Genomic DNA, 24,402 nt, shown 5'->3' with positions numbered 1-24,402 from the left:
ATTCAACCCACAAGTCATCCATGCATAATCTTATGACATTAGATTTGTTTTTTTTTTTCTTCTTTTCTTTTTACTGACAAAAACTTTTGATATGGAACTGAAAGTATGTATGAAGTATGAAAGTATGAATGAAGATACTACATACTAGAATAATAATCTGCCAGTGGCTGGGCAATAGCTTAGGTGGTTACGTTGAAAAACCAAGAACTTTCATGGCATAGTCCTGTCAGGCACTTTTCTTCTTGTACTGGTGATATCAATAACAGAACTGTCTGTTGGAATAACAAAATTAATACTAGCAAAATAAATAAATAGCTCTACACAGGGTATCTTCGTGATTCCCATCCTTGCCGGTCTGACTGCTTCCTGCTTTGGGACATATAGCGAGGAGCACAAGGTGGGGACTCCCTCATGGGATGAATAGCAGTGTCCCGTGAAACATTAGTGAGCCTTGATTGGGAGACAGAGCGGTTAACGCTCACCACAAAGTTAATGGCCGCTGCTGAGGCCACTGGTAAAACTGTTGGTGACGGTTGATCCGGCCTGGAGTAAGCCGCGGCACTTCCGTCGGTGCCTGTTGGTCAGGTCAAACCTCTGGGCATGTAGTAGGCTTAGGCACTTCTGAGGTTGGGGCCCGCTGTTTAGGCCAACCTCCTCAGGGGGAGTAGGCCTGGGCACATTCGCTGCTGGACCTGCTGCAGAAAGATATGTCTTTAGCAGATACTTAGGATGCATAATAGGTGCTCTGAATCTTTCCTCTTCATCGGCTGTGTTGGGCAGCCTCATCGGCCGGATACTATGTGGGTCTGCCTCCCAGTCGTCCGACAGGAAATAAGTAAAAGGAAGCTGACTAGGATTCTTGGGCCTCATGACTGCTGCAGCCCATTCACCCCGCAGACTTTGGACAGGGGTGTACTCAACAATTTCTCCCCGCTCTAGGGAGTGGTAAATTTTGGGCAAATAGTCTCGTTGAATGGCCCGTCTATTCACCAGGATGTTCCCCCATGTCTGCAATCTAGGAGGGTACTAAAACCCCTGGCCTTATCAAATTTCACCACTGTGGTGCGTCGGCGCTCAAGGGGTGCCTTACCCTTTCCTGGGTAATCCAAGATTCTTATATACAGAGCCTCCAACTCTTTGGTATCACTCTGCTGATTCACTCTTTCTTTATATGAGGCCGTTTCGGCCCATATCACTCTCTGTGCTCCGCCTTCAGCTTCTCCATTATACTATCAATTTCAGCCTCCCAGCGGGCCCTTTCTAACTGAGCTGTGGGGACCGGAGGATGGGACTTCTCTGGCAGGGGAAGAACATGGTCCCACATGTACTGAATCAGCTCAGGCTCGTCGACGAACAGCCATTTCGGGAGAGGGGGTGAGCGTGGGTGTGCACTCAGCAGGGTGACTTGGGACAAGGGGGTCTCTGGCTCTGGGCTGGATGATGAAGAGAAATCGGCTTCCATCGGGTACTCAAATCCGAGTCTTCCATCGGGATCTCGGCCCAGGACCCCCATGTCCGGTGGTGAGGGGACAGTCTCACCGGTGATGCCTCCTCTGATGTCCCGGGTGATGCCCCTTCCGGGGTAGCCGGCCACTCAGTAGCAGTGGTAGGTTGTAGGCCTCCTCGGCCTCAAGGGACAACTGCTGCAGGCAGTCGGCAAGATCCTGAAAAAGTTGCGCTGCGGCCGCGGCAACTTTCCTCTGAGTCTGCACCATCTTAGGACTCACTTTGCGTGTAGCACTGGGTTCCGCCATGTCTGTACAGCTCGCTGCCATCTCCAGACTGTAGAGGTCTGGCCGTGTGGCTTCTTTTATATGGGGCTCCCACAAGATGGCCACCAGCCAGAAAGATGTCATCGGTGCAGCTCTGACTTCCTGTCCCCTGGCAAACATAAGCAAAAGATTACAGTTCCACTTCGGCATTGCAACATGTACTTGATGTCCATGCCCAGGGGTGGGTCGCAGACAAGCGCGGGACATTTTCGCGTGCTTCTCTGGTAAATATTTAACTCTTTGAGGTACTTGTTGCAGTGGAGAGCGCAGCATGGCTTTGCTGCAAATTTTACACATGGCCACAGAAAGACACTCTTCACCTCCCCCCTTACTTTTTCGTTTGCCCCAGTCAAGCACAATCTCAACAGCAAAGTCCCGAACACTTCTGGGCTTAATTTTAATCGCTACATGCGACAATTCCGGACAGTTCATGTAGCACATTTCTTGATATGGGGAGGACTATGGCACTTGTAATAATGGTGGCTGAATAGCTGTAGGCACACACCCGTATCCTATTCGTGAGATGTCAAAAGAGTTGTGGTGACGGGGTGGTGCTGGTGATACTGTAGGGTAGATTGGTGTTAACCCTTAATTGTCATGATGCCAGAGTGAAGTTTCCTCAATGTAATAGTCCTACCGCCAACCGTCCCACAAGCGGCAGGGAGAAATAAAGGAATGTCCACAGCAGATTTTATGAAGTAAACTTAAAGTAACTTTACTGTATATTTTATGCAACTGCATGTAACAGAGCAGTCTTTGAGAGAGAGAACCGTGGTACAGGTTCCTCACAGGTTTGCTGGGACTCCGGGATCAATGAGCTTTGTTTGCTAGTCACTGTGCTACTATTTTTAGAAGATTTGAGCTTCTAGTAGTCACACAGAATTCATTGATTTGAGCTTTGAGTAACTCACGTTTAGTGGCTGCGAATTCTTAGGCTTTGGGCCTAGTTTGAATTGATGATTTGTGTTGAGATATGCTTCTCTGATAATCCGGAATTAAGAGAGCAGAATTTAGTGGCAGCAGCCCCTTATATATTAAGAAGGCGGCACATAACTCATTGGTCAGCAGAACTCATTGGTCAGCAGAACCTCAAAGTCAAGTCTGGGTATCACATGACCCAAAGGTCCTTAAACCATAGTACAATTTATTTAACCCCTTAAGGACTCAGGGTTTTTCCGTTTTTGCACTTTCGTTTTTTCCTCCTTACCTTTTAAAAATCATAACCCTTTCAATTTTCCACCTAAAAATCCATATTATGGCTTATTTTTTGCATCACCAATTCTACTTTGCAGTGACATTAGTCATTTTACCCAAAAATGCACGGCGAAACGGAAAAAAAAATCATTGTGCGACAAAATGGAAAAAAAAACGCCATTTTGTAACTTTTGGGGGCTTCCGTTTCTACGCAGTGCATATTTCGGTAAAAATTACACCTTATCATTATTCTGTAGGTCCATACGGTTAAAATGATACCCTACTTATATAGGTTTGATTTTGTCGCACTTCTGGAAAAAATCATAACTACATGCAGGAAAATTTATACGTTTAAAAATGTCATCTTCTGACCCCTATAACTTTTTTATTTTTCCGTGTACAGGGCGGTATGAGGACTCATTTTTTGCGCCGTGATCTGAAGTTTTTATTGGTATGATTTTTGTTTTGATCTGACTTTTTGATCACTTTTTATTCATTTTTTAATGTTATAAAAAGTTACCAAAATACGCTTTTTTGGACTTTGGAATTTTTTTGCGCGTACGCCATTGACCGTACGGCTTAATTAATGATATATTTTATAGTTCGGACATTTACGCACACGGCGATACCACATATGTTTATTTTTATTTTTTTTTTACACTGTTTTATTTTTTTATGGGAAAAGGGGGGTGATTCAAACTTTTATTAGGGAAGGGGTTAAATGACCTTTATTAACACTTTTTTTTTCCTTTTTTTTTGCAGTGTTGTAGGTCCCATAGGGACCTATAACACTGCACACACTGATCTCTCATCCTGATCACAGGCGTGTATTAACACGCCTGTGATCAGCATTATCGGCGCTTGACTGCTCCTGCCTGGATCTCAGGCACGGAGCAGTCATTCGTCGATCGGACACCGAGGAGGCAGGTAAGGGCCCTCCCGGTGTCCGATCAGCTGTTGGGGACGCCGCGATTTCACCGCGGCGGTCCCGAACAGCCCGACTGAGCAGCCGGGATACTTTCAGTTTCACTTTAGAAGCGGCGGTCAGCTTTGACCGCCGCTTCTAAAGGGTTAATACCGCACATCGCCGCGATCGGCGATGTGTGGTATTAGCCGCGGGTCCCGGCCGTTGATTAGCGCCGGGACCCACGCGATATGATGCGGGATCGCGGCGCGATCCCGCTTCATATCGCGGGAGCCGGCGCAGGACGTAAATATACGTCCTGCGTCGTTAAGGGATTAAAAACACGTGACCTCTAAGGTCCTATACAGAGGTATTCCTATGTAACATATTATATATACATATAAATACATTAAATGCCATTAGTATGAGGCGACTAGGGGTTAGCCCTACAGGAGAGCCCTATTGTCATGGAGGGACTCTGTCTAAGTGGACTTTAGACAAAGGGACAGGACCAAGTCCTGTACCGGGACACCACACATGGGTTTTGGGTTTTCTTCAGCAGAGTTCAAAAGAGAAAAGTAGAAGTCTTTCTTTTATATCATTTGTAAACTTTATAACCAATTTATCACTGTGGCACAAAAATGTATAACAAAGTGTAACAAATATTGTATCAAACTACATTTGTGCAGGCATTTCAGCCTCTCCTTTAAAAAAAAAAACAAAACATGACAATGAATGAGAGTAAAATGCATTCAATTAATTTAGTAACAAAGACAAATGTGAATATTACTTACTTTAGATTATATTTGGTTGACAACACAGCTCTGAAAAAGGAATAAAAATCTTAACTATGCTAGTTTCTCACACGTATATAAATAAATGTACTAGTAAGTATGTAGTGCATACAAGTTGTATATTCCCTAGGGGATGGGACGGAAACTGTTAAATGATATGTGTCTGATGCTATGTTCTGGTGGGAGTAACCAGTGAGATCCCTTTAAGAGTCTGTGTGTGACCTGTATATAAGCTCAGTCCTCAATCGTCATTCAGAGTGCTTAGTCTTGCCTCTGCTGGGCTCTACCAAACGTCACTCATCATGGATGATATTTACAAGGCAGCGGTATGTTAGAATATTCCCCCTCTTTTCTGCGTTTAGAATAAACAATTTAATAAAAGCATGACTTTCTGCCACTAACAAATATTAATACATTGTTTAAGTTCAAATTGGCCTACCAGGTACTTCCTTACCTTTTTCTTGTATGTTGTTTACTAGATATATTTTGTGTTAACAAATATACTGATTTAACAACGCAACATTTTTCAGTGATTGTAGTATGTCAATTTAGCATGATGGCACAATTTGCAGTTTTACACAGGACTGCAGTTGCCTCAACCCTTAAACAAAGTGGTCCCAATCAGCAAAAGGCTCTTTTCACCTCAACAAGATAGCAGGCATACATAAAAGCCTATGAATAATATTAATGTAAAAGGTGTACAAAATGTTTTCACAAGCATTGATTTAGATGGCATAATATTCCAAGTATTACAACAGACAAACTATCCCTTTAAACAATATTGTACAAATTAAAGTAATACATTATTTGTTTTAAGTACTCTTACAATAAACTTGCCCTCATGTATATGTAGACTATTTATAATGGTGAAAAGAATAAGATTGAAAAAGAAAAGCTACATGTAATATATATGCCATAGAGTATATAAATGACAGTCTGAAACGCAAATTATTTAAACTCCTTTATCCTTTAATTCTGTGTGAAGACATATGACAAATGAGCTCGGTATCACTGTACGCAGAGGTCCAGAGTGGCGGTGACTGAAAAGCTCATACATAAACACACGGCTAAAAGCATGTCAGGCATTCAAGCAGGGTATTGACCTTCAAATCTGTCTTTGAATGTGACTTACATAGAACACGAGTGTGAAGAGCTGCATATAGAATTAGAAGTTAATGTGTAGGAGATAGGAGAAGCTATGAAGTGTTAAAGGGGTACGCAGGTGGAAAACCTTTTATTTATTTTTTTTTTTTTTTTATGAACTGGTGCCAGAAAGTTAAACAGATTTATAAATTACTTCTGTAAAAAAAAAAAAAAATCTTTATCCTTCCAGTACTTATTAGCAGCTGTATGCTACAGAGGAAATTCTTTTTTTGTCTTTTCCACAGTGCTCTCTGCTGACACCTCTGTCCGTGTCAGGAACTGTCCAGAGTAGCATAGGTTTGCTATGAGGATTTTCTCCTGCTCTGGACAGTTCCTGATATGGGCATCAGGTGTCAGCAGAGAGCACTGTGGACAAGACAAAAAAAAGAAATTCAAAAAGAAAAGAATTTCCTCTGTAGCAAACAGCTGCTAAAAAGTACTGGAAGGATAAAGATTTTTTAATAGAAGTAATTGACACATCTGTTTAACTTTCTGATTTAAAAAAAAAATAATAATTTCCACCGGAGTACCCATTTAATGTCATTAGAGACAATTTAAACAAGGACATCCAGACTTGTGGCTAGTGTAAGAACCCACATTGGGGGACATTTATCATGCTTTTTTGGTGTAAATTTGTTGCGGACCTGTTGCATTTGCGCAAAAAGTGTACAACTTTTTGATCAAGTGATTTTGACAAAAATGACTTCAGTACACACTTTTCTTTTTTCACTTTGCAGTAGTCAGAGATTTATGACATGCTACTTTGAGAAAATAACAGATTTGTCGCACAGCCCTCAATTACACCACAAACATACACCAGCCCAGACCTGGTTTACAAACTGTCTGTAGACAGCAGTTACAAAAAGTTGCACAAAAGTTGGAGGAATCATGGTGTTCTGAAGTGAAATTTCACTAAAATGTGTACCAATCCCATATTTGTATGCTCCATTTTCACCATCAAAACCTGTGTATACAATCAGTCCACCTACACTGACTGTGATAAATGTCCCCCCATTGAGTAGTATATACTGTAGCTGGCATCCAGCTGAAATGGACTTTTGGGAGGAATATTGTAAAGGGATGTCTGTGAATAAGCTTTCACAGTCTCTGCCAGTAACATTTCCACTTGTGCTGACTGCTGGCAAGCAGCTGACAGGTCTTTCTTCACAATGATCTTGGCAACTGTCCTATTCAGCTGGATGCCACACACAACATACGGTACATACTCATACAAACTCTGCTTGTGAATGTTGTATAGTGTCACTCTCAATTAATTTAATCCCTATAGATGCCTTTGCTTAAAATGTCTATTTCTTGCCTATTCCAGAAATTATGCTACAGTATTTATTCAGTATGATACAGTATACCGTATAAGTTTATGGCTAGAATGTAAAAAAAAAAATCCATTGGATACATGTATTTTCAGCAGTTAAAGTTAACATATAATTCAAAGAAAGGGCTATATCATAATCTAAATATCATGTAGTCCAGTGTACAATACACATAGCAATACCAACCAATCAAATCACACTAGACACAAAAATTGTATAAGCAAAAAAAAAACTTTATGGAGAAACATGCATTAAAAACAAACAGAGCAGCAACAGCTGCTGCTGCTCCTTTTTTTAGGGGTACTCCGGTGCTAAGACATCTTATGCCCTATGCAAAGCATAGGGGATAAGATGCCTGATCGCGGGGGTCCCACATCAGGGGACCCCAGTGATCTTGCATGCAGCACCCCATTCTAATCAGTCCCCGGAGCATGTTCGCTCCGGGTTTGATTACTGGCAATCACGGGGGCCGGAACAATGTGGCATCATGGACCTGCCCCCGTGGAACATCTTGATCCGCCCCCTCAATGCAAGCCTATGGGAGGGGGCGTGTCAAGCCCCCTCCTATAGGCTTGCATTGAGGGGAGGAGGGTGACGTCACACGGAGGCGGGGCCGTGACATCACAAAGTTCCGGCCCCCATGATTGCCAGTAATCAGACCCGGAGCGAACATGTTCCAGGGACTGATTAGAACAGGGTGCTGCGTGCAAGATCACGGGGGTAAGATAGGGGATAGGGGATAAGATGTCTTAGCACCAGAATACCCCTTTAACAGTTTTTATTGTATGTTTCTCAATAAAGTTTTTGATAAGTTAAAGTTAACAGATTTTTACTAAAATTAAACCTTAATTAATATTATTATTAACTACTTTAACAAAACAATGAGTTTATTTAAAAAAAATCCCTTTATTTAGAAAAATAAAAAATCCCTTTATTTAGAAAAATACAAGAATAATCTAGGCATAATTTGGTAAGGGATGTTTCAGTTCAGAGAGATAAATGTATTCAAGCTGAAAGGCAGCTAGAATACAAATATCTTTACTATATATAGTAACCTAAGCTTGAACAATGGAACAATAGGCTATCATCCATACACAGCTGTTTCATCTGAAGTGTCAAGCATATGCATTGTTACAGAACTGGTTGTGACTTCTAAATAGAGTACAATGCTTGAATAATTCTAAGACAGAACTGTCTATACCAAAGGGATTGGTGCAAAACCTTTTTATAAAGATATTTATTTTTGATTCCATCTGGAATTCTCTATAAACATAGTAAAGGCCTCATGCACACAGATTTATTTACTATACCTTTCTTACAACCTTTGAATAGTACAAAAAGATACAATAAAACAGTCTGAGGTTGTACTTATAAGGTTATACTGTAACTCTGTATGCATATTTTTTTTCTGTCAGATTAAGTCAAAACAATATTTGCAGTGCTCTATTGTAACCCATATTACTGATTTATCTTCTTCAGAAGCATTGCTTCTAAGGGAGGATATTACCATAATGTCATGCCATGTGTAAGACCAATATGGTGGTACCTAAAGTGCCCACACCTCCTTAGTACAGAATTTTTCCTACCACCATAAACATTCTGTACATACATGAACCAAAAGTGTGAATTTACAGTGGTATAAAGCTTGTCCGCTTTTAATACAGTACTATATTATAGGATCCTCTTGTTATTCCATAGCAGGAATAGCATACAATATACTAAACAACTACAGTACAATATTATAGAATCCTCGTCTTATTCCTTAGCAGGAATAGGATACAATATACTAAACAACTACAGTACAATATTATAGGTTCCTCTTGTTATTCCATAGCAGGAATAGCATACAATATACTAAACAACTACAGTACAATATTATAGGATCCTCTTGTTATTCCATAGCAGGAATAGCATACAATATACTAAACAACTACAGTACAATATTATAGGATCCTCTTGTTATTCCATAGCAGGAATAGGATACAATATACTAAACAACTACAGTACAATATTATAGGTTCCTCTTGTTATTCCATAGCAGGAATAGCATACAATATACTAAACAACTACAGTACAATATTATAGGATCCTCTTGTTATTCCATAGCAGGAATAGCATACAATATACTAAACAACTACAGTACAATATTATAGGATCCTCTTGTTATTCCATAGCAGGAATAGCATACAATATACTAAACAACTACAGTACAATATTATAGGATCCTCTTGTTATTCCATAGCAGGAATAGCATACAATATACTAAACAACTACAGTACAATATTATAGGATCCTCGTCTTATTCCTTAGCAGGAATAGCATACAATATAGGAAACAACTACAGTACAATATTATAGGATCCTCTTGTTATTCCATAGCAGGAATAGGATACAATATACTAAACAACTACAGTACAATATTATAGGATCCTCTTGTTATTCCTTAGCAGGAATAGCATACAATATAGGAAACAACTACAGTACAATATTATAGGATCCTCTTGTTATTCCTTAGCATGTAGGACTAGATTAAAACATAACATAAAGCATAAAGTTGGGATGATATGTAGACGTTATAAATATATGACATGCTAGCATATGTACTGTATAAATTGTATACACTTGTCATTCTAGAAATACATTTTTAGCAATTACACTTTGCTTTATATAATGCATTGTATACGGTGATCTGCCCTTTGTAGGATTTGTCACCAAATAGAAATAATATTAAAATGCTATTGTAAAGGTTGAGCTTTAAACAAGCACTGAAACATTAGGGAATGAAATCTGTGTCTTAAGTACCTGTACCTCCATGTCTACATAAGGTAAGGCAAATGTTGAGCTAAATTTGGTTCCCATTTTAGTATGTGGAGCAGATAAAGGACCTAAGGTTAAATACCATTGTGGCTGAGCTACTTGTAATAATCAAATGTTTTATCTTTCTCTCGCCTAGCCTTGAATGTCCAAGCCAGAAATAGGACACATGAGGATTAGGTTTCTTTAAACTAGTAACAGGCATATGGCTACTTAACTTAGATAGTGTCTGTGTATCCAGGAATCTGCCTAGAAGGGTAGGACAATAAAAATCTGTGGCCCCCAGCTGATATTTCTTATCTCAAGTATGATGACACATGGGGCTCAGATTTCACTCTCTAATGCTTTTGTTACATCAATTGTCTCCTAATGAGGAAACCTAAAGACACCATGGTTATTTCCCTCTACACTTCAGCTATTTATGTCTTTAAGATTTTAAAGCCCTCGGAGGACCATTACTGTCAAAGTAGGAAGTAGGAGAATAAGGAAAGACATCAGGATATTTAGATGTGAATAGGTATGCTGTAGGCATGGTGTTTTACAGTGTATTAAATAAATAAATAAATAAATAATGCTAAGAGTCACCTCAAGGTGTGTTAGAGGAGCATTTACAAAGTGTAATCATTTTTTATGTATATAAATTTATGTACAGTAACATTATTTGCATTTTCTGTTGTAGGTCGAGCAGCTAACAGAAGAACAAAAGAATGGTAAATACTTGGAACACTAGAAAATTGTGTTATATGCGACTAGTACAAACTCACAATTTTTGTGCAAATTGCTACAAATATACGCAGAAAATACTGTGGACATACAATGATATATTTCCTCCCATTGACCTCTAGAAGGGTGAGTTCTCTTGTCACTGTCAAATTGCATTTTTTATGTTAAACATTGTTCAAACAGCAGTTTGACAGTGACATGTGGACTTACTTTGTGGCAAGTGATTCACAGCTGTGATTGGCTGCTATGGGAAAACACGTCCTCTATAAGGGTACATTCCCAAACGGCGTATTTGCTGCGTATTTGCTGCGTATTTGCTGCTGCGTATTTCATTTTCTCTGTTGAAGTCAATGGGTAGGAAAATACGCAGCACCAAATACGCAGCAAATACGCAGCAAAATACGCCGTGTGGGAACGTACTCTAAAAGTCTATGGTGGTTTGTTGTCCAAAATTTACTGAACTTCCTCTCTCATCTACAAACAATGATATGTCCCCATTTATGAAATATGAAAGGCAATGTTGAGAAGGATGGTGGGGTCGACTCTGACCATACAAAAGTTATGCAAAACACAATCAAAATAAATAAATCAGAACTAAGAAGAACAAAATTTGAGCCAAGGGGCTCATAGAGTGATAAACTGTGGTCTAAGTCTCTCCTCTCAATATTCAAGTTTAGTTCCTAAAGGGGTACCCTGCCCCTAGACATGTCTGATTGAGGGGGTCCAGCCACTAGGACCCCCCGCTATCCAGCGCCCAGGGGCTTCCGTGTACGGGACATTGCACTACACCCCCTCCATTCATGTCTATGGGAGGGGGAGTGACGGCTAGTACACAGCCATCACGCCCCCTCCCGTAGACATGAATGGAGGGGTGTGGTGGCGGTGGCAGCCCATCATTCAGCCAAGAGTACCCCTCCCCCCGCGCGATGAGACATGTCTAGGGGCAGAGTACCCATTAAGATCCTCTTAGATGGGGACTCTGGAGGAAAATTGCTTTAAATCATCTGGTGCCAGAAAGTTTAACAGATTTGTAAATATCTTCTATTTAAAAATCTTAAGCCTCCTGTACTTCTCAGCTGCTGTGTACTACAGAAAAAGTTGTGTAGCTCTTTCCAGTGTGACCACAGTGCCCTCTGCTGCCACCTCTGTCTATGTCAGGAACTGTCCACAGTAGGAAAGGTTTGCTATTGGCTCCTGGTCTGGACAGTTCCTGACACAGACAGAGGTGTCAACAGAGAGCATCGTGGTCAGACTGGAAAGAACTACACAACTTTTCTCTGGAGCATACAGTAGCTGATAAGTACTGAAAGGAATACGATTTTTAAAAATAAGTAATTTACAAATCTGTATAACTAGTTGATTTGAAAACATTTTTATCTGCAGAGTACTCCTTTAATTCAAGTAAAAAATAAATATACTTACATTCACAGAGCTCCGTGTCACTCCTTCGAGAAAATGTTCTTTTTCTGGTCTCCTAGGGTGCCAAACCTGCTTTCTTATTGAAATGTATGATTAAAGAGAAATACAGTACAGTGGTCCCTCAACATACAATGGTAATCTTTTCCAAATGGACCATCATTTGTTGAAACCATCGTATGTTGAGGGATCCGTGCAATGTAAAGTATAGGACAGTGGTCTACAACCTGCAGACCTCCAGACGTTGCAAAACTACAACACCCAGCATGCCCGGACAGCATGCTGGGAGTTGCAGTTTTGCAACATCTGGATGTCCACAGGTTGAAGACCACTGGTAGAGGAAGTTGTACTCACGTGTCCCCGCCGCTCCGGACCGTCACCGCTCATCACCGCTGCCCTGGATGTCGCCTTCCATCGCTATTGCCACGTCCCCGTGGTGTCCCCAACGCTCCGGCAAGGCCTCTGCTTCCCCGGCATCCTCACTCTCCGTCGCCGCCATCACGTCAAAGCAGGGGATCCCGAAGAGAACGCGCCGGAGCCCCGAGGACAGGTAAGCGATCATCAGTGGACCACACAGAGCACCGTTAACGGCTATCCGGTGGCAGCTGAAGCAGTATGCGCTGCCGGATAGCTGTTTATGCGATGGCCCCAAGATACAAAAGCATCGTATGCTGATGCTGCCTTCAACATGCGATGGCCTCTGAGAGGCCATCGTATGTTGAAATTATCGAATGTCGAGGCCATCGTAGGTCGGGGGGTCACTGTAGTTAAGTAGGTGGTGGGAAATGTGAATTTAATTTTGTACCATATAATTTTTTGTATGTTTGCAAACATGTAATACATATTATTTATTGTATTAGTTACGTTACGTAACAGTATGCATATGGTTAAATGATTGACAATAAAGACAGCAAATTATTGTAACAAAATAGGTCAGATTATGTAAGGCTGGTGCCTGCTTCTAATTCATAAAAAAGAACAAATGGCATAAACCACTTTTTGAATCCTACTCCATGCTTTTTAAAAGTATTTAGAAAATGGACTTTGTTGGGTTGAAAATGCACCACAGTTATTAATGTCTTGCACTACTTTTTTTGTCAGATAAAAAGGCTTTTTTTTTTTTTTTTTTTTTGCTTTAGTTTTGCTTATGTGCTTCATATTTATCATACTATCAAAGGGGGTTGATAAATTTGGAGGAATATGAGCAAAGCAAAGTGGCAGCTAAGACTTTTGTGAGACTTTTTTTTTGCGACTTTTTAAATTTGCTCATGTATGGGAGTTTCAGACCTGGAGCAGACTTTCGACTTTTTTTAAGGTGTTTGCATCTTTTTTTTTTTTTTTTTGCCTACGTAAAACTATTGTACATCATAAATTCGTCATCACTTCAAAGTGAAAACTGAAATGTGCTTAGATAAGGCTGTTTGTAACTTTTTGCTAACCCACAAAAGTGGCACAAAAAATGCTTAGGCACATGTGCAACTTTTGGTGCACCTGGAGTAAGCAAAAAAGGCTCTAAATACCTTGATAAATGTCTCCCATAGAGTTTAGAATAGCTTAGAGTGCCAAAGATGCACAATAATAATAGCATGTTTCTTAGTTATATATTTGGATAGTTTGTTATAGTTATATATATTTGGCACATTTTCAGGAAAGAACTCTAGTTTTATATTAGCTTTCTTTAAGCCATTATTAAAAATCTGCTTCAATATTCTTTCCTGCAGAATTCAGAGCCGCTTTTGACATTTTTGTACAAGATGCAGAGGATGGATGTATCAGCACAAAAGAACTGGGAAAAGTTATGAGAATGCTTGGTCAGAGTCCAACCCCTGAGGAGCTGCAAGAGATGATAGATGAGGTGGATGAGGATGGTCAGTTTTACACTATTGTGGATTATATTTTTTTAAATATAAACTATTTTAATACATCTTTGATTTTGATGTATGCGAAGTTACAGTGAATTTGTATTAACTTACAATTATCCAAAACAGGAAGCGGTACTGTAGATTTTGATGAGTTCTTAGTTATGATGGTCCGATGTATGAAAGACGACAGCAAAGGAAAATCAGAAGAGGAATTAGCAGACCTTTTCCGCATGTTTGACAAGTAAGTGATGAAAGAAAATAGTATTAAACATTATATTGATTAAAATACTATCTTATTATATTCAGCCAAAAATGCATAGCTCCATATTGCAAAGTTTACTTCAGATAATAGTCTAGTCTGTCAAATATTTCTATAATTTGTTATTTGGCTATGTTTTATATTGTAAATCAATGTAAGGCAACATTTCTTAAATAGAAACAGCTCTGAGAATGAAAAGGCCCCACTGAATTGTATAGCAGTTGTAGATAGCAGTCGATTGTAATAGTGCCAGTAGGAACAGATAAAACAGAGAATAATTTATCATGAGTAACATATTTATATAAATCGAAAAAATATTTAGAATTAGACAAAATGTTAAATTATCTACACTGGGAAAATTATTTTACATTATCATTAATATTATGATTATTATTATTACTACTATTACTTTTTTCTGTATTGAATCAAGAACTTATGCAAACTTCCTTCACAGAAACGCTGATGGATACATTGACCTTGACGAGTTAAAGCTCATGTTAGAAGCAACAGGTGAAACCATCACAGAAGATGACATTGAGGAACTTATGAGAGATGGAGATAAAAATAATGATGACCGAATTGATTATGATGGTGGGTATCTAGTTCAGGATTATAATTCAGCTTTTTGGGGCTGCTACTTAGGTTTAACAAATGACTGATATTTTAGTGGGGGTTTTACGGGTGAGCAGTGTTTACACATCTCATATCAACCGTGACCTGAAGATTTCCCACAGCCACAACTCATATCTGCTGTGCAGACATCTTTATCTGATTGTACAGTACATCTCCACAAACACCCATTCTACTGTGTCATGCTGTTGGTCCCCAAAATACAATGGCATGCTGTCTATATTTCTATAGTATTGCCCTAGTGTCAGAAAAATAATAGTGCTGCACAGGTAACAGTAGAGTCTGGCTCTTTTGCTAATGAAGAACTCCAAAAAGCTTGAGGGGAACTTAACGTATAGAACTTATGGCGAATAGACCCCTATCGTGGCGGTCCCTGCGGCCATCAACGGCCGGGAAAAGCGGCTAATACAGGACATCACCGATCGCATTGATGCCCTGTATTAACCCTTCAGATGCGCCGATCAAAGCTGACCGCCGCATCTGAAGGGAAAGGGACACTAACCCGGCTGTTCAGTCGGGCTGTTCGGGACCGCCGCGATTTCACCGCGGCGGTCCCGAACAGCCCGACTGAATAGCCGGGTTAGTGCTTACAGGACACCAGGAGGGACCTTACCTGCCTCCACGGTGTCTTTTCCATTCAGGGACCCCCTGTATGGCCGGCGCTCTCCTTCCTCGTCATCACGTCGTCGCGTACGTGCGTCAGCGTGCGTAACGACGTGATGGCAGCGACGGAGAGCGAGGATACCCGGCCGGCAGCAGAGACGTTCCGGAGCGACAGGAACACGGCGACAGCGATGGAGCGACATCCAGGGCAGCGGTGACGGGTCCGGAGCGGCAGGGACACGTGAATATTACCTCCTATGCAGTGGTCTTCAATCTGCGGACCTCCAGATGTTGCAAAACTACAACTCCCAGCATGCCGTTGGCTGTCCGGGCATGCTGGGAGTTGTAGTGTTGCAACATCTGGAGGTCCGCAGGTTGAAGACCACTATTGGGTTCAAAATCTTAATTTTTTTGGGATTTTGCACCTATAAATTGGGTGCGTCTTATACGCCGGTGCATCCTATGGGGCTTAAAATACGGTACCTCTTGTGCCATCCCTACAATCTATCCTTTGTTTAGTGTTTGCTTGGTGTTCACAGGAAAACTGTTTTAGCAACATATGCGGATTTGACACAAAGGTAAATTTTAACTTATGGCTTTTGTAGACCTAGGATTTTTTTTTTGTTGTTACTTGTATATACTCATTATTAAAATTATTATTAGTTTGAGGAAAGAAAATCAGCAGTAGACATAATGCTAGGATTTCTCAGTCAATGACAACTGTATGTCACTCCAATGTACCATATGTGTTACGCCTAGCGCTCCGGGTCCCCGCTCCTCCCCGGAGCGCTCACGGCGTCTTTCTCCCTGCAGCGCCCCGGTCAGTCCCGCTGACCGGGAGCGCTGCACTGTCTTGGCCGTTGGGGATGCGATTCGCACAGCGGGACGCGCCCGCTCGCGAATCGCATCCCAGGTCACTTACCCGTCCCGGTCCCCTGCTGTCATGTGCTGGCGCGCGCGGCTCCGCTCTCTAGGGCGCACGCGCGCCAGCTCTCTGAGACTTAAAGGGCCAGTGCACCAATGATTGGTGCCTGGCCCAATTAGCTTAATTGGCTCCCACCTGCTCCCTGCCTTTATCTGACCTCCTCCCATGCACTCCCTTGCCGGATCTTGTTGCCTTGTGCCAGTGAAAGCGTTTAGTGTGTCCCAAGCCTGTGTTACCTGAACTTCTGCTATCCATCCTGACAACGAACCTTGCCGCCTGCCCCCGACCTTCTGCTACGTCTGACCTTGCCTCTGCCTAGTCCTTCTGTCCCACGCCTTCTCAGCAGTCAGCGAGGTTGAGCCGTTGCTAGTGGATACGACCTGGTTGCTACTGCCGCAGCAAGACCATCCCGCTTTGCGGCGGGCTCTGGTGAATACCAGTAGCCTCTTAGAACCGGTCCACTAGCACGGTCCACGCCAATCCCTCGCTGACACAGAGGATCCACTACCTGGAAGCCGAATCGTGACAGTAGATCCGGCCATGGATCCCGCTGAGGTGCCGCTGCCAAGTCTCGCTGATCTTCCCACGGTGGTCGCTCAGCAATCGCAGCAGATTGCCCAACAAGGACAGCAGCTGTCGCAGTTGACCGCCATGTTACAGCAACTTCTGCCACTGCTACAGCAGCAACCATCTCCTCCGCCAGCTCCTGCACCTCCTCCGCAGCGAGTGGCCGCTCCTAACCTCCGCTTGTCCCTGCCGGACAAATTTGATGGGGACTCTAAACTCTGCCGTGGATTTTTGTCTCAGTGTTCCCTGCATATGGAGATGTTGTCGGACTTGTTTCCTTCAGAACGGTCTAAGGTGGCGTTCGTAGTGAGCCTTCTTTCAGGAAAGGCCTTGTCTTGGGCCACACCGCTCTGGGACCGCAATGATCCTGCCACAGCCACAGTCCAGGCCTTCTTCGCTGAACTCCGGAGTGTCTTCGAGGAGCCAGCCCGAGCTTCTTCTGCCGAGACTGCCCTGTTGAACCTGGTCCAGGGTAATTCTTCAGTGGGCGAGTACGCCATCCAATTTCGTACTCTTGCCTCCGAGTTATCATGGAATAACGAGGCTCTCTGCGCGACCTTTAAAAAAGGCCTATCCAGTCGCATCAAGGATGTGCTGGCCGCACGAGAGATTCCTGCCAATCTGCAAGAACTCATCCATCTAGCTACCCGCATTGACATGCGTTTTTCTGAGCGACACCAAGAGCTCCGCCAGGAAAAAGACTTAGATCTCTGGGCACCTCTCCCACAGTATCCGTTGCAATCTACGCCTGGGCCTCCCGCCGAGGAGGCCATGCAAGTGGATAAGTCTCGCCTGACCCAGGAAGAGAGGAATCGCCGTAGGGAAGAAAATCTCTGTCTTTACTGTGCCAGTACCGAGCATTTCTTGGTGGATTGCCCTATCCGTCCTCCACGCCTGGGAAACGCACGCACGCACCCAGCTCACGTGGGTGTGGCGTCTCTTGGTTCCAAGTCTGCTCCTCCACGTCTCACGGTGCCCGTGCGGATTTCTTCTTCAGCCAACTCCTCCCTCTCAGCCGTGGCCTGCTTGGACTCCGGTGCCTCTGGAAATTTTATTTTGGAGTCGTTTGTTAATAAATTCAGCATCCCGGTGACCCGTCTCGTCAAGCCGCTCTACATTTCCGCGGTCAACGGAGCCAGATTGGACTGCACCGTGCGTTACCGCACTGAGCCCCTCCTCATGTCTATTGGACCCCACCTTGAGAGGATTGAGTTCTTCATTCTCCCCAACTGTACCTCTGAGGTCCTCCTCGGTCTGCCTTGGCTCCGGCTTCATTCCCCCACCATTGATTGGACCACCGGGGAGATCAGGAACTGGGACTCTGCCTGCCACAGGAAGTGCCTCTCCCCCCCTCCCAGTCCCGTCAGGCAAGCCTCTGTGCCTCCCCATGGCCCCCGTCCTGGTGTCACACTGCCCCGTGCCAGGCCTCGCCCTCTGCCCTCCCTCCCCATTCCCACTCCTGCTGTACTGCCTGCCGTTGAGGAAACCCTCCATTCTTTCCCGGTGTCCTCATCCCAGGGGAGGCAGTTACCGGACAAAGAGAAGGGGAGACCTAAGGGGGGGGGTACTGTTACGCCTAGCGCTCCGGGTCCCCGCTCCTCCCCGGAGCGCTCACGGCGTCTTTCTCCCTGCAGCGCCCCGGTCAGTCCCGCTGACCGGGAGCGCTGCACTGTCTTGGCCGTTGGGGATGCGATTCGCACAGCGGGACGCGCCCGCTCGCGAATCGCATCCCAGGTCACTTACCCGTCCCGGTCCCCTGCTGTCATGTGCTGGCGCGCGCGGCTCCGCTCTCTAGGGCGCACGCGCGCCAGCTCTCTGAGACTTAAAGGGCCAGTGCACCAATGATTGGTGCCTGGCCCAATTAGCTTAATTGGCTCCCACCTGCTCCCTGCCTTTATCTGACCTCCTCCCATGCACTCCCTTGCCGGATCTTGTTGCCTTGTGCCAGTGAAAGCGTTTAGTGTGTCCCAAGCCTGTGTTACCTGAACTTCTGCTATCCATCCTGACAACGAACCTTGCCGCCTGCCCCCGACCTTCTGCTACGTCTGACCTTGCCTCTGCCTAGTCCTTCTGTCCCACGCCTTCTCAGCAGTCAGCGAGGTTGAGCCGTTGCTAGTGGATACGACCTGGTTGCTACTGCCGCAGCAAGACCATCCCGCTTTGCGGCGGGCTCTGGTGAATACCAGTAGCCTCTTAGAACCGGTCCACTAGCACGGTCCACGCCAATCCCTCGCTGACACAGAGGATCCACTACCTGGAAGCCGAATCGTGACAATATGCTACAATTATCAACAGGGAGCATGCTTTGCTGTAAAAAGCAGACATGTTAAAAACAACACTAGATTGGACCATTGTTGGGCATTGTTTTCTGCCAATTTTCTAACAAAAAATGACATCAGATATTAATGACTTAGTAAGCTTTCAGCTAGTTTTAACACCTAGCAAGGGGGAGATTTATCAAAACCTGTCCACAGGAAAAGTTGCCCAGTTACCCATAGCGACCAATCAGATCACTTCTTTCATTTTGCAGAGGCCTTGTTAGAAATGAAAGAAGCGAGCTGATTGGTTGCTATGGGCAACTGGACAACTTTTCCTCTGGACAGGTTTTGATAAATCCCCCCCTAGTAGCCAGATGAAATGAGCACCTGTGCTGATCTGAGCTCATCTGAAAACCAAGTGTGGCCTGGGAAGTGGAATGAAAAAAGGCCCCACTATCAATCCTTCCTATCGTTCCAAAAATACAGGCCCGAAAAGTCCCGAGCAAGCTTAGTTTGCTAGGAATGTAATTCTTTTGTGGATTTCCCATATCTCATCCAGCTTTGCCTGGATGAGATATTCACCTCATGAAACCAGGGGTGGGGAGAAGTCACAGAGACAGTTACACAGATGCTTTGTTTTACATAGCCTTTGTTCCTATGAAATGCCGCAGGGTTAGGCTGGGTTCACACTACGTTTTCTCCCATACGGGAGCGCATACGGCAGGGGGGAGCTAAAACCTTGCGCTCCCGTATACCTTTCTATGCGCTCCCGTATGTCATTCATTTCAATGAGCCGGCCGGAGTGAAACGTTCGGTCCGGTCGGCTCATTTTTGCGCCGTATGCGCTTTTACAACCAGACCTCAAACCGTGGTTGACCACAGTTTTAGGTCCTGTTGTAAAAGCGCATACGGCGCAAAAATGAGCCGACCGGACCGAACGTTTCACTCCGGTCGGCTCATTGAAATGAATGACATACGGGAGCGCATATGAAGGCATACGGGAGCGCGAGGTTTTAGCTTCCCCCTGCCGTATGCGCTCCTGTATGGGAGAGAACGTAGTGTGAACCCACCCTTAAGTTGTTAAAGGAGATCTGCAGCCCTAGACATTTATCCCCTATCCACAGGATAGGGGATAGGTGTCTGATTACGGAGGGTCCGAACACAATCAGTGATCTCTCCGACACGCCCCCTCCATGTATCTCTATGGGAGAGGCAGAAATGCAGCGCGTTCCTTCCTCTGGATCAACACTACTGAGTAATAGGCTGAACTGGATATGCTTTGAACATCATTCTGTTACGGACTACTTTTTAATGTTCCTAAATGTTGTATAAAACAGCATTTTACATATTTAAATAAATGCAGAACTGTACTGTATACGATTTAAAATCAAGTTAAAAAGTTCACCTTTGAAGTTTTGTTTTTTTGTTATTGTAATTACCATAGTTCCAAAATCATATGGGAATGATTCCCGATTACACAACTATGGTAGGTTGCTAAGCAACTGTTTTGTTCCCATTGTATATGTAAGAAATTAGCTTTTTAAAAGTTCTGCACTAGAATAGAAAAAATGACAAGGATGTTTAATAAAGAGTGTGAGCGCACAGTACTTACTAGAAATATTTAATATTCTGTATTAATAAAATGCTTTTAATTCTGTTTGTATGTTATAAATATTCATAGTATGAGCAAATGTGTCATTTAAAGCCTATTCAAAGGGATGGTGGGGGAGGGGGAGGAGTAGTTTTTTATTGAAAAAGCTTTCTAATTAATTTGTATATATCAACACTTTTATTTTGTATCACAATTGTTTCTCCATTCATTTCCCCTATTCTTATTATGTTTCATGTTATATTTTGCAGAATTTCTGGAATTTATGAAAGGAGTGGAATAATCTGAAGAAAGCAATTCACCATTCTTATAGTTATGTTCTGAATTTACTATAATTACTAAAATATTAATAGGGATTTCAGGGCAGATGGATTTTTTCTAAATGCATCTGGGCTTTTAACAGTGAGCCATACACATTCACCTCAACCCCCCCCCCCCCCCCTGCCATTTTAATGTTGCCCAGTCCCTAGTGCTCTCTGTTTTAACCTTTCTACATTTCGATTAGGTAGGGCATGTCTGCTCTGCCAATCACTGGCTGATGCGAGTCGCTGCTGCAGCCAATGATTGGCTGAGAGGGCATTTCCTTCCCAAACATAATGGCATTGGAAAAAAAAAGACATAGAGAGCAATAGAGAATTTGTACTGTCAAAATGGCATAGGGGAAGGTGAGTATGGCTTATTGTTTGCTTATTGTTTTTGTTTTTGCACCCATAGGCATTAAAAATGACGATTTTCAATGACCTATAAAAAATCGCTCAAGTGAACCAAAATATGTAAGAGTATGTCTGCTCAAATATATTGTATTTACCGTATATGTGAATATAAATATCAATCTGGAATAAATACCGCATCTCCACCCTGAATATTTATGTTATGTATATAGTGGATTACAGGTTCCTTAAATATACTGTAATATAATGTGACAGTATTTCCTGAAGGTTATAAAAAACTGTGTTTTTATTCTCACACACTAAACTATACATTTGGGAGAATAATCACTGGATTTTTTCACCAAATTCCTGCAACATTGTATCATATTAAGAAACCTTTAATCCAGCTTGGGTCTTCTGGATATGATGCTTGCACCCAACTAAATTCTTCATCTTGATGCATTTTACTGGGATCATTTTCACCATAAACATATGATCATTTCTATAGTAGTATACTAGTCATACAAATCTGTATGCTTTTCAAATACTTAATTGTACATGGCAGCAGTAAAATATAATCTAGCATCTTGCTCCTCTTCCTAAACTCCTACATCCAGTATGGGAGCCAGAGCTGTAGAACTGCTCCACACTAGAAAGGATTGTGCACATATACCGTATATATTCGAGTATAAGCCGACCCGAATATAAGCCGAGGCCCCTAATTTTACCCCAAAAACCCAGGAAAAGTTATTGACTCGACTATAAGCCTAGGGTGGGAAATACATCACCCCCCATGTAATCATCCAGACCCCAGTCATCATCCAGACCCCCGTCATCATCCCCCCCCCTTCATCATCACCGCCTGTCAATCCCTTCATCAGTAGTCTTCAACCTGCGGACCTCCAGATGTTGCAAAACTACAACTCCCAGCATGCCCGGACAGCCATCAGCTGTCAAGGCATGCTGGGAGTTGTAGTTTTGAAACCTCTGGAGGTCCGCAGGTTAAAGACCACTTCGGCCTTCGTCATCATCACCACCCCCACCTTCATCATCACCGCCTGTCAGTCCCTTCCTGTGGACCTCCAGAGGTCTCAAAACTACAACTCCCAGCATGCCCAGGCCCCGGAGCAGTGACGTTGCCTTGTCGACGACGCACAGGGACGTTGCGCATGAACGTCCCTGTGCGTCGTTGTCAAGACAACGTCACTACTCCGGGGCCGAAGCGCAGAGAAGAGGCCCCCCCCCCCCGGTGAAAATGAACAGCCCGCAACGACTAACCATCCCCACCGGACGGTCCCTGCAGCATAGAGGGCCCGGACCAGCTCACCCTAATGTCCCGCCGAGGGGAGGTGAGTACAAAACAAAAGGGGGATGATGACGAAGGCTGCAGTGGTCTTCAACCTGCGGACCTCCAGAGGTTTCAAAACTACAACACCCAGCTTGCTGGGAGTGGTAGTTTTGCAACATCTGGAGGTCCGCAGGTTGAAGACCACTGATGAAGGGATTGACAGGCGGAGAGTTCACTCGAGTATCAGCCGAGGGGGGGCGTTTTCAGCACGAGTATATAAGGTAAGTGCAGCCCCAGCATGGACCATGGTAGATCTGTGCTGCTACTGTACTTAGAGACAGAATCTGCAAAGAAAGTTATTTAGAAAAACTAACACCTGTGCTATAAAATCATTATCTCTATATAATTTGAGATTCACTTTAATTGCAAAACATCCACGATGGATAAGGATTATTATTTTATCTATATTGTTTCTGTACTTTAAACCTTTAGGAGCGGTTGACTTTACCCTTACATGGTAATAATCTGATATGGTATTTATATCTACCCACACAAAAACATAAAAACTACAAATCAGTGGCGCAGTCTATAAAGTCTTATAACCATACAGAATATCTTCTTTTGGAAAGACTGAAGAAGAATTAGTCATATGGCATTAATTGAACAAAGGAATAATAAAGTTCTTTCGGATTATGTAATGTATTATTTATCTTGAAACAATTTTTAATGTTACATATTACAGCACACACACATCATGATTTAGTGGCTATACAAAGTGAACTGTGATTAAAGGGGTACTCCGCTGCTCAGCGTTTGGAACGACCAGCTGTCACACCCCCTCCCATAGACTTGCATTGAGGGGGCAGGGCGTGATGTCATGAGGGGGCAGGGCTATGATTTCATGAGCTCCCGACCCTGGCTCCAGCATTCGGAACAATTTGTACACCTTTAATCTAAATTCTGAGATGGATGGCACATTACTGTTATTTGTTATTAACAATATTCTCATGTAGCATCCATTGAATAAAGTTTATTGAAGATATAAAGTTACAATACAGTTTTCCAATAGTAAAATAAGTCAGTGAGAACTTGCCTACCATGCTCTTTAGTAGAGATGAGCGAATTTACAGTAAATTCGATTCGTCACGAACTTCTCGGCTCGGCAGTTGATGACTTATTCTGCATCAATGAGTTCAGCTTTCAGGTGCTCCCGTGGGCTGGAAAAGGTGGATACAGTCCTAGGAGACTCTTTCCTCGGACTGTATCAACCTTTTCAAGCCCACCGTAGCACCTGAAAGCTGAACTAATTTATGCAGGATAAGTCATCAACTGCCGAGCCGAGAAGTTCATGACAAATCGAATTTACTGTAAATTCGCTCATCTCTACTCTTTAGTTTCCATAAATACTGTAATTCTTCATTTCCTTCTCTGTATGTATACTAATAAATACTAAATAAATATGTTGGGCTGTCAAAAATAGAATAAATTTTACATATTTAATCTGATACATTTATTAAAAGCATTGGATTCCATAACAATATTTTTTTATTATACTTTCTAATTTTATAATCATTCTGAACTCTTTACATACATGAGCCTTGTTACTGTCAATGGTTAAAGCATACCTGTCATAGTGCAAAAAAAGAAAAACAATGATAAGT

General features: G+C 42.9%; 1 protein-coding gene across 1 annotated transcript; it reads left to right on the top strand.

Moving 5' to 3' along the window:
- The first annotated feature begins 4,596 nt into the window (after positions 1-4,596).
- Positions 4,597-21,221, top strand: TNNC1 (troponin C1, slow skeletal and cardiac type). Its single transcript, XM_056563274.1, has 6 exons — positions 4,597-4,990; positions 10,631-10,661; positions 13,812-13,958; positions 14,079-14,193; positions 14,666-14,802; positions 21,055-21,221. The coding sequence occupies exons 1-6, from the start codon at positions 4,967-4,969 to the stop codon at positions 21,084-21,086; spliced, it is 486 nt and encodes a 161-aa protein (XP_056419249.1). The 5' UTR covers positions 4,597-4,966; the 3' UTR covers positions 21,087-21,221.
- Positions 21,222-24,402: the final 3,181 nt, after the last annotated feature.

Source organism: Hyla sarda, chromosome 3, assembly GCF_029499605.1.
Source record: "Hyla sarda isolate aHylSar1 chromosome 3, aHylSar1.hap1, whole genome shotgun sequence".
In the NCBI taxonomy this organism is placed as follows: domain Eukaryota; kingdom Metazoa; phylum Chordata; class Amphibia; order Anura; family Hylidae; genus Hyla; species Hyla sarda.
The sequence above is the reverse complement of the archived record's forward strand: the minus strand, read 5'-3'. Positions and strand labels throughout refer to the sequence as shown.

Coding starts and splice junctions, on each gene's coding strand:
- TNNC1 (XM_056563274.1), top strand. CDS start 4,967: ATGGATGATATTTACAAGGCAGCG. Junction 4,991..10,630: donor ATGATATTTACAAGGCAGCG/GTATGTTAGAAT, acceptor TTTCTGTTGTAG/GTCGAGCAGCTAACAGAAGA. Junction 14,803..21,054: donor TGACCGAATTGATTATGATG/GTGGGTATCTAG, acceptor TATATTTTGCAG/AATTTCTGGAATTTATGAAA.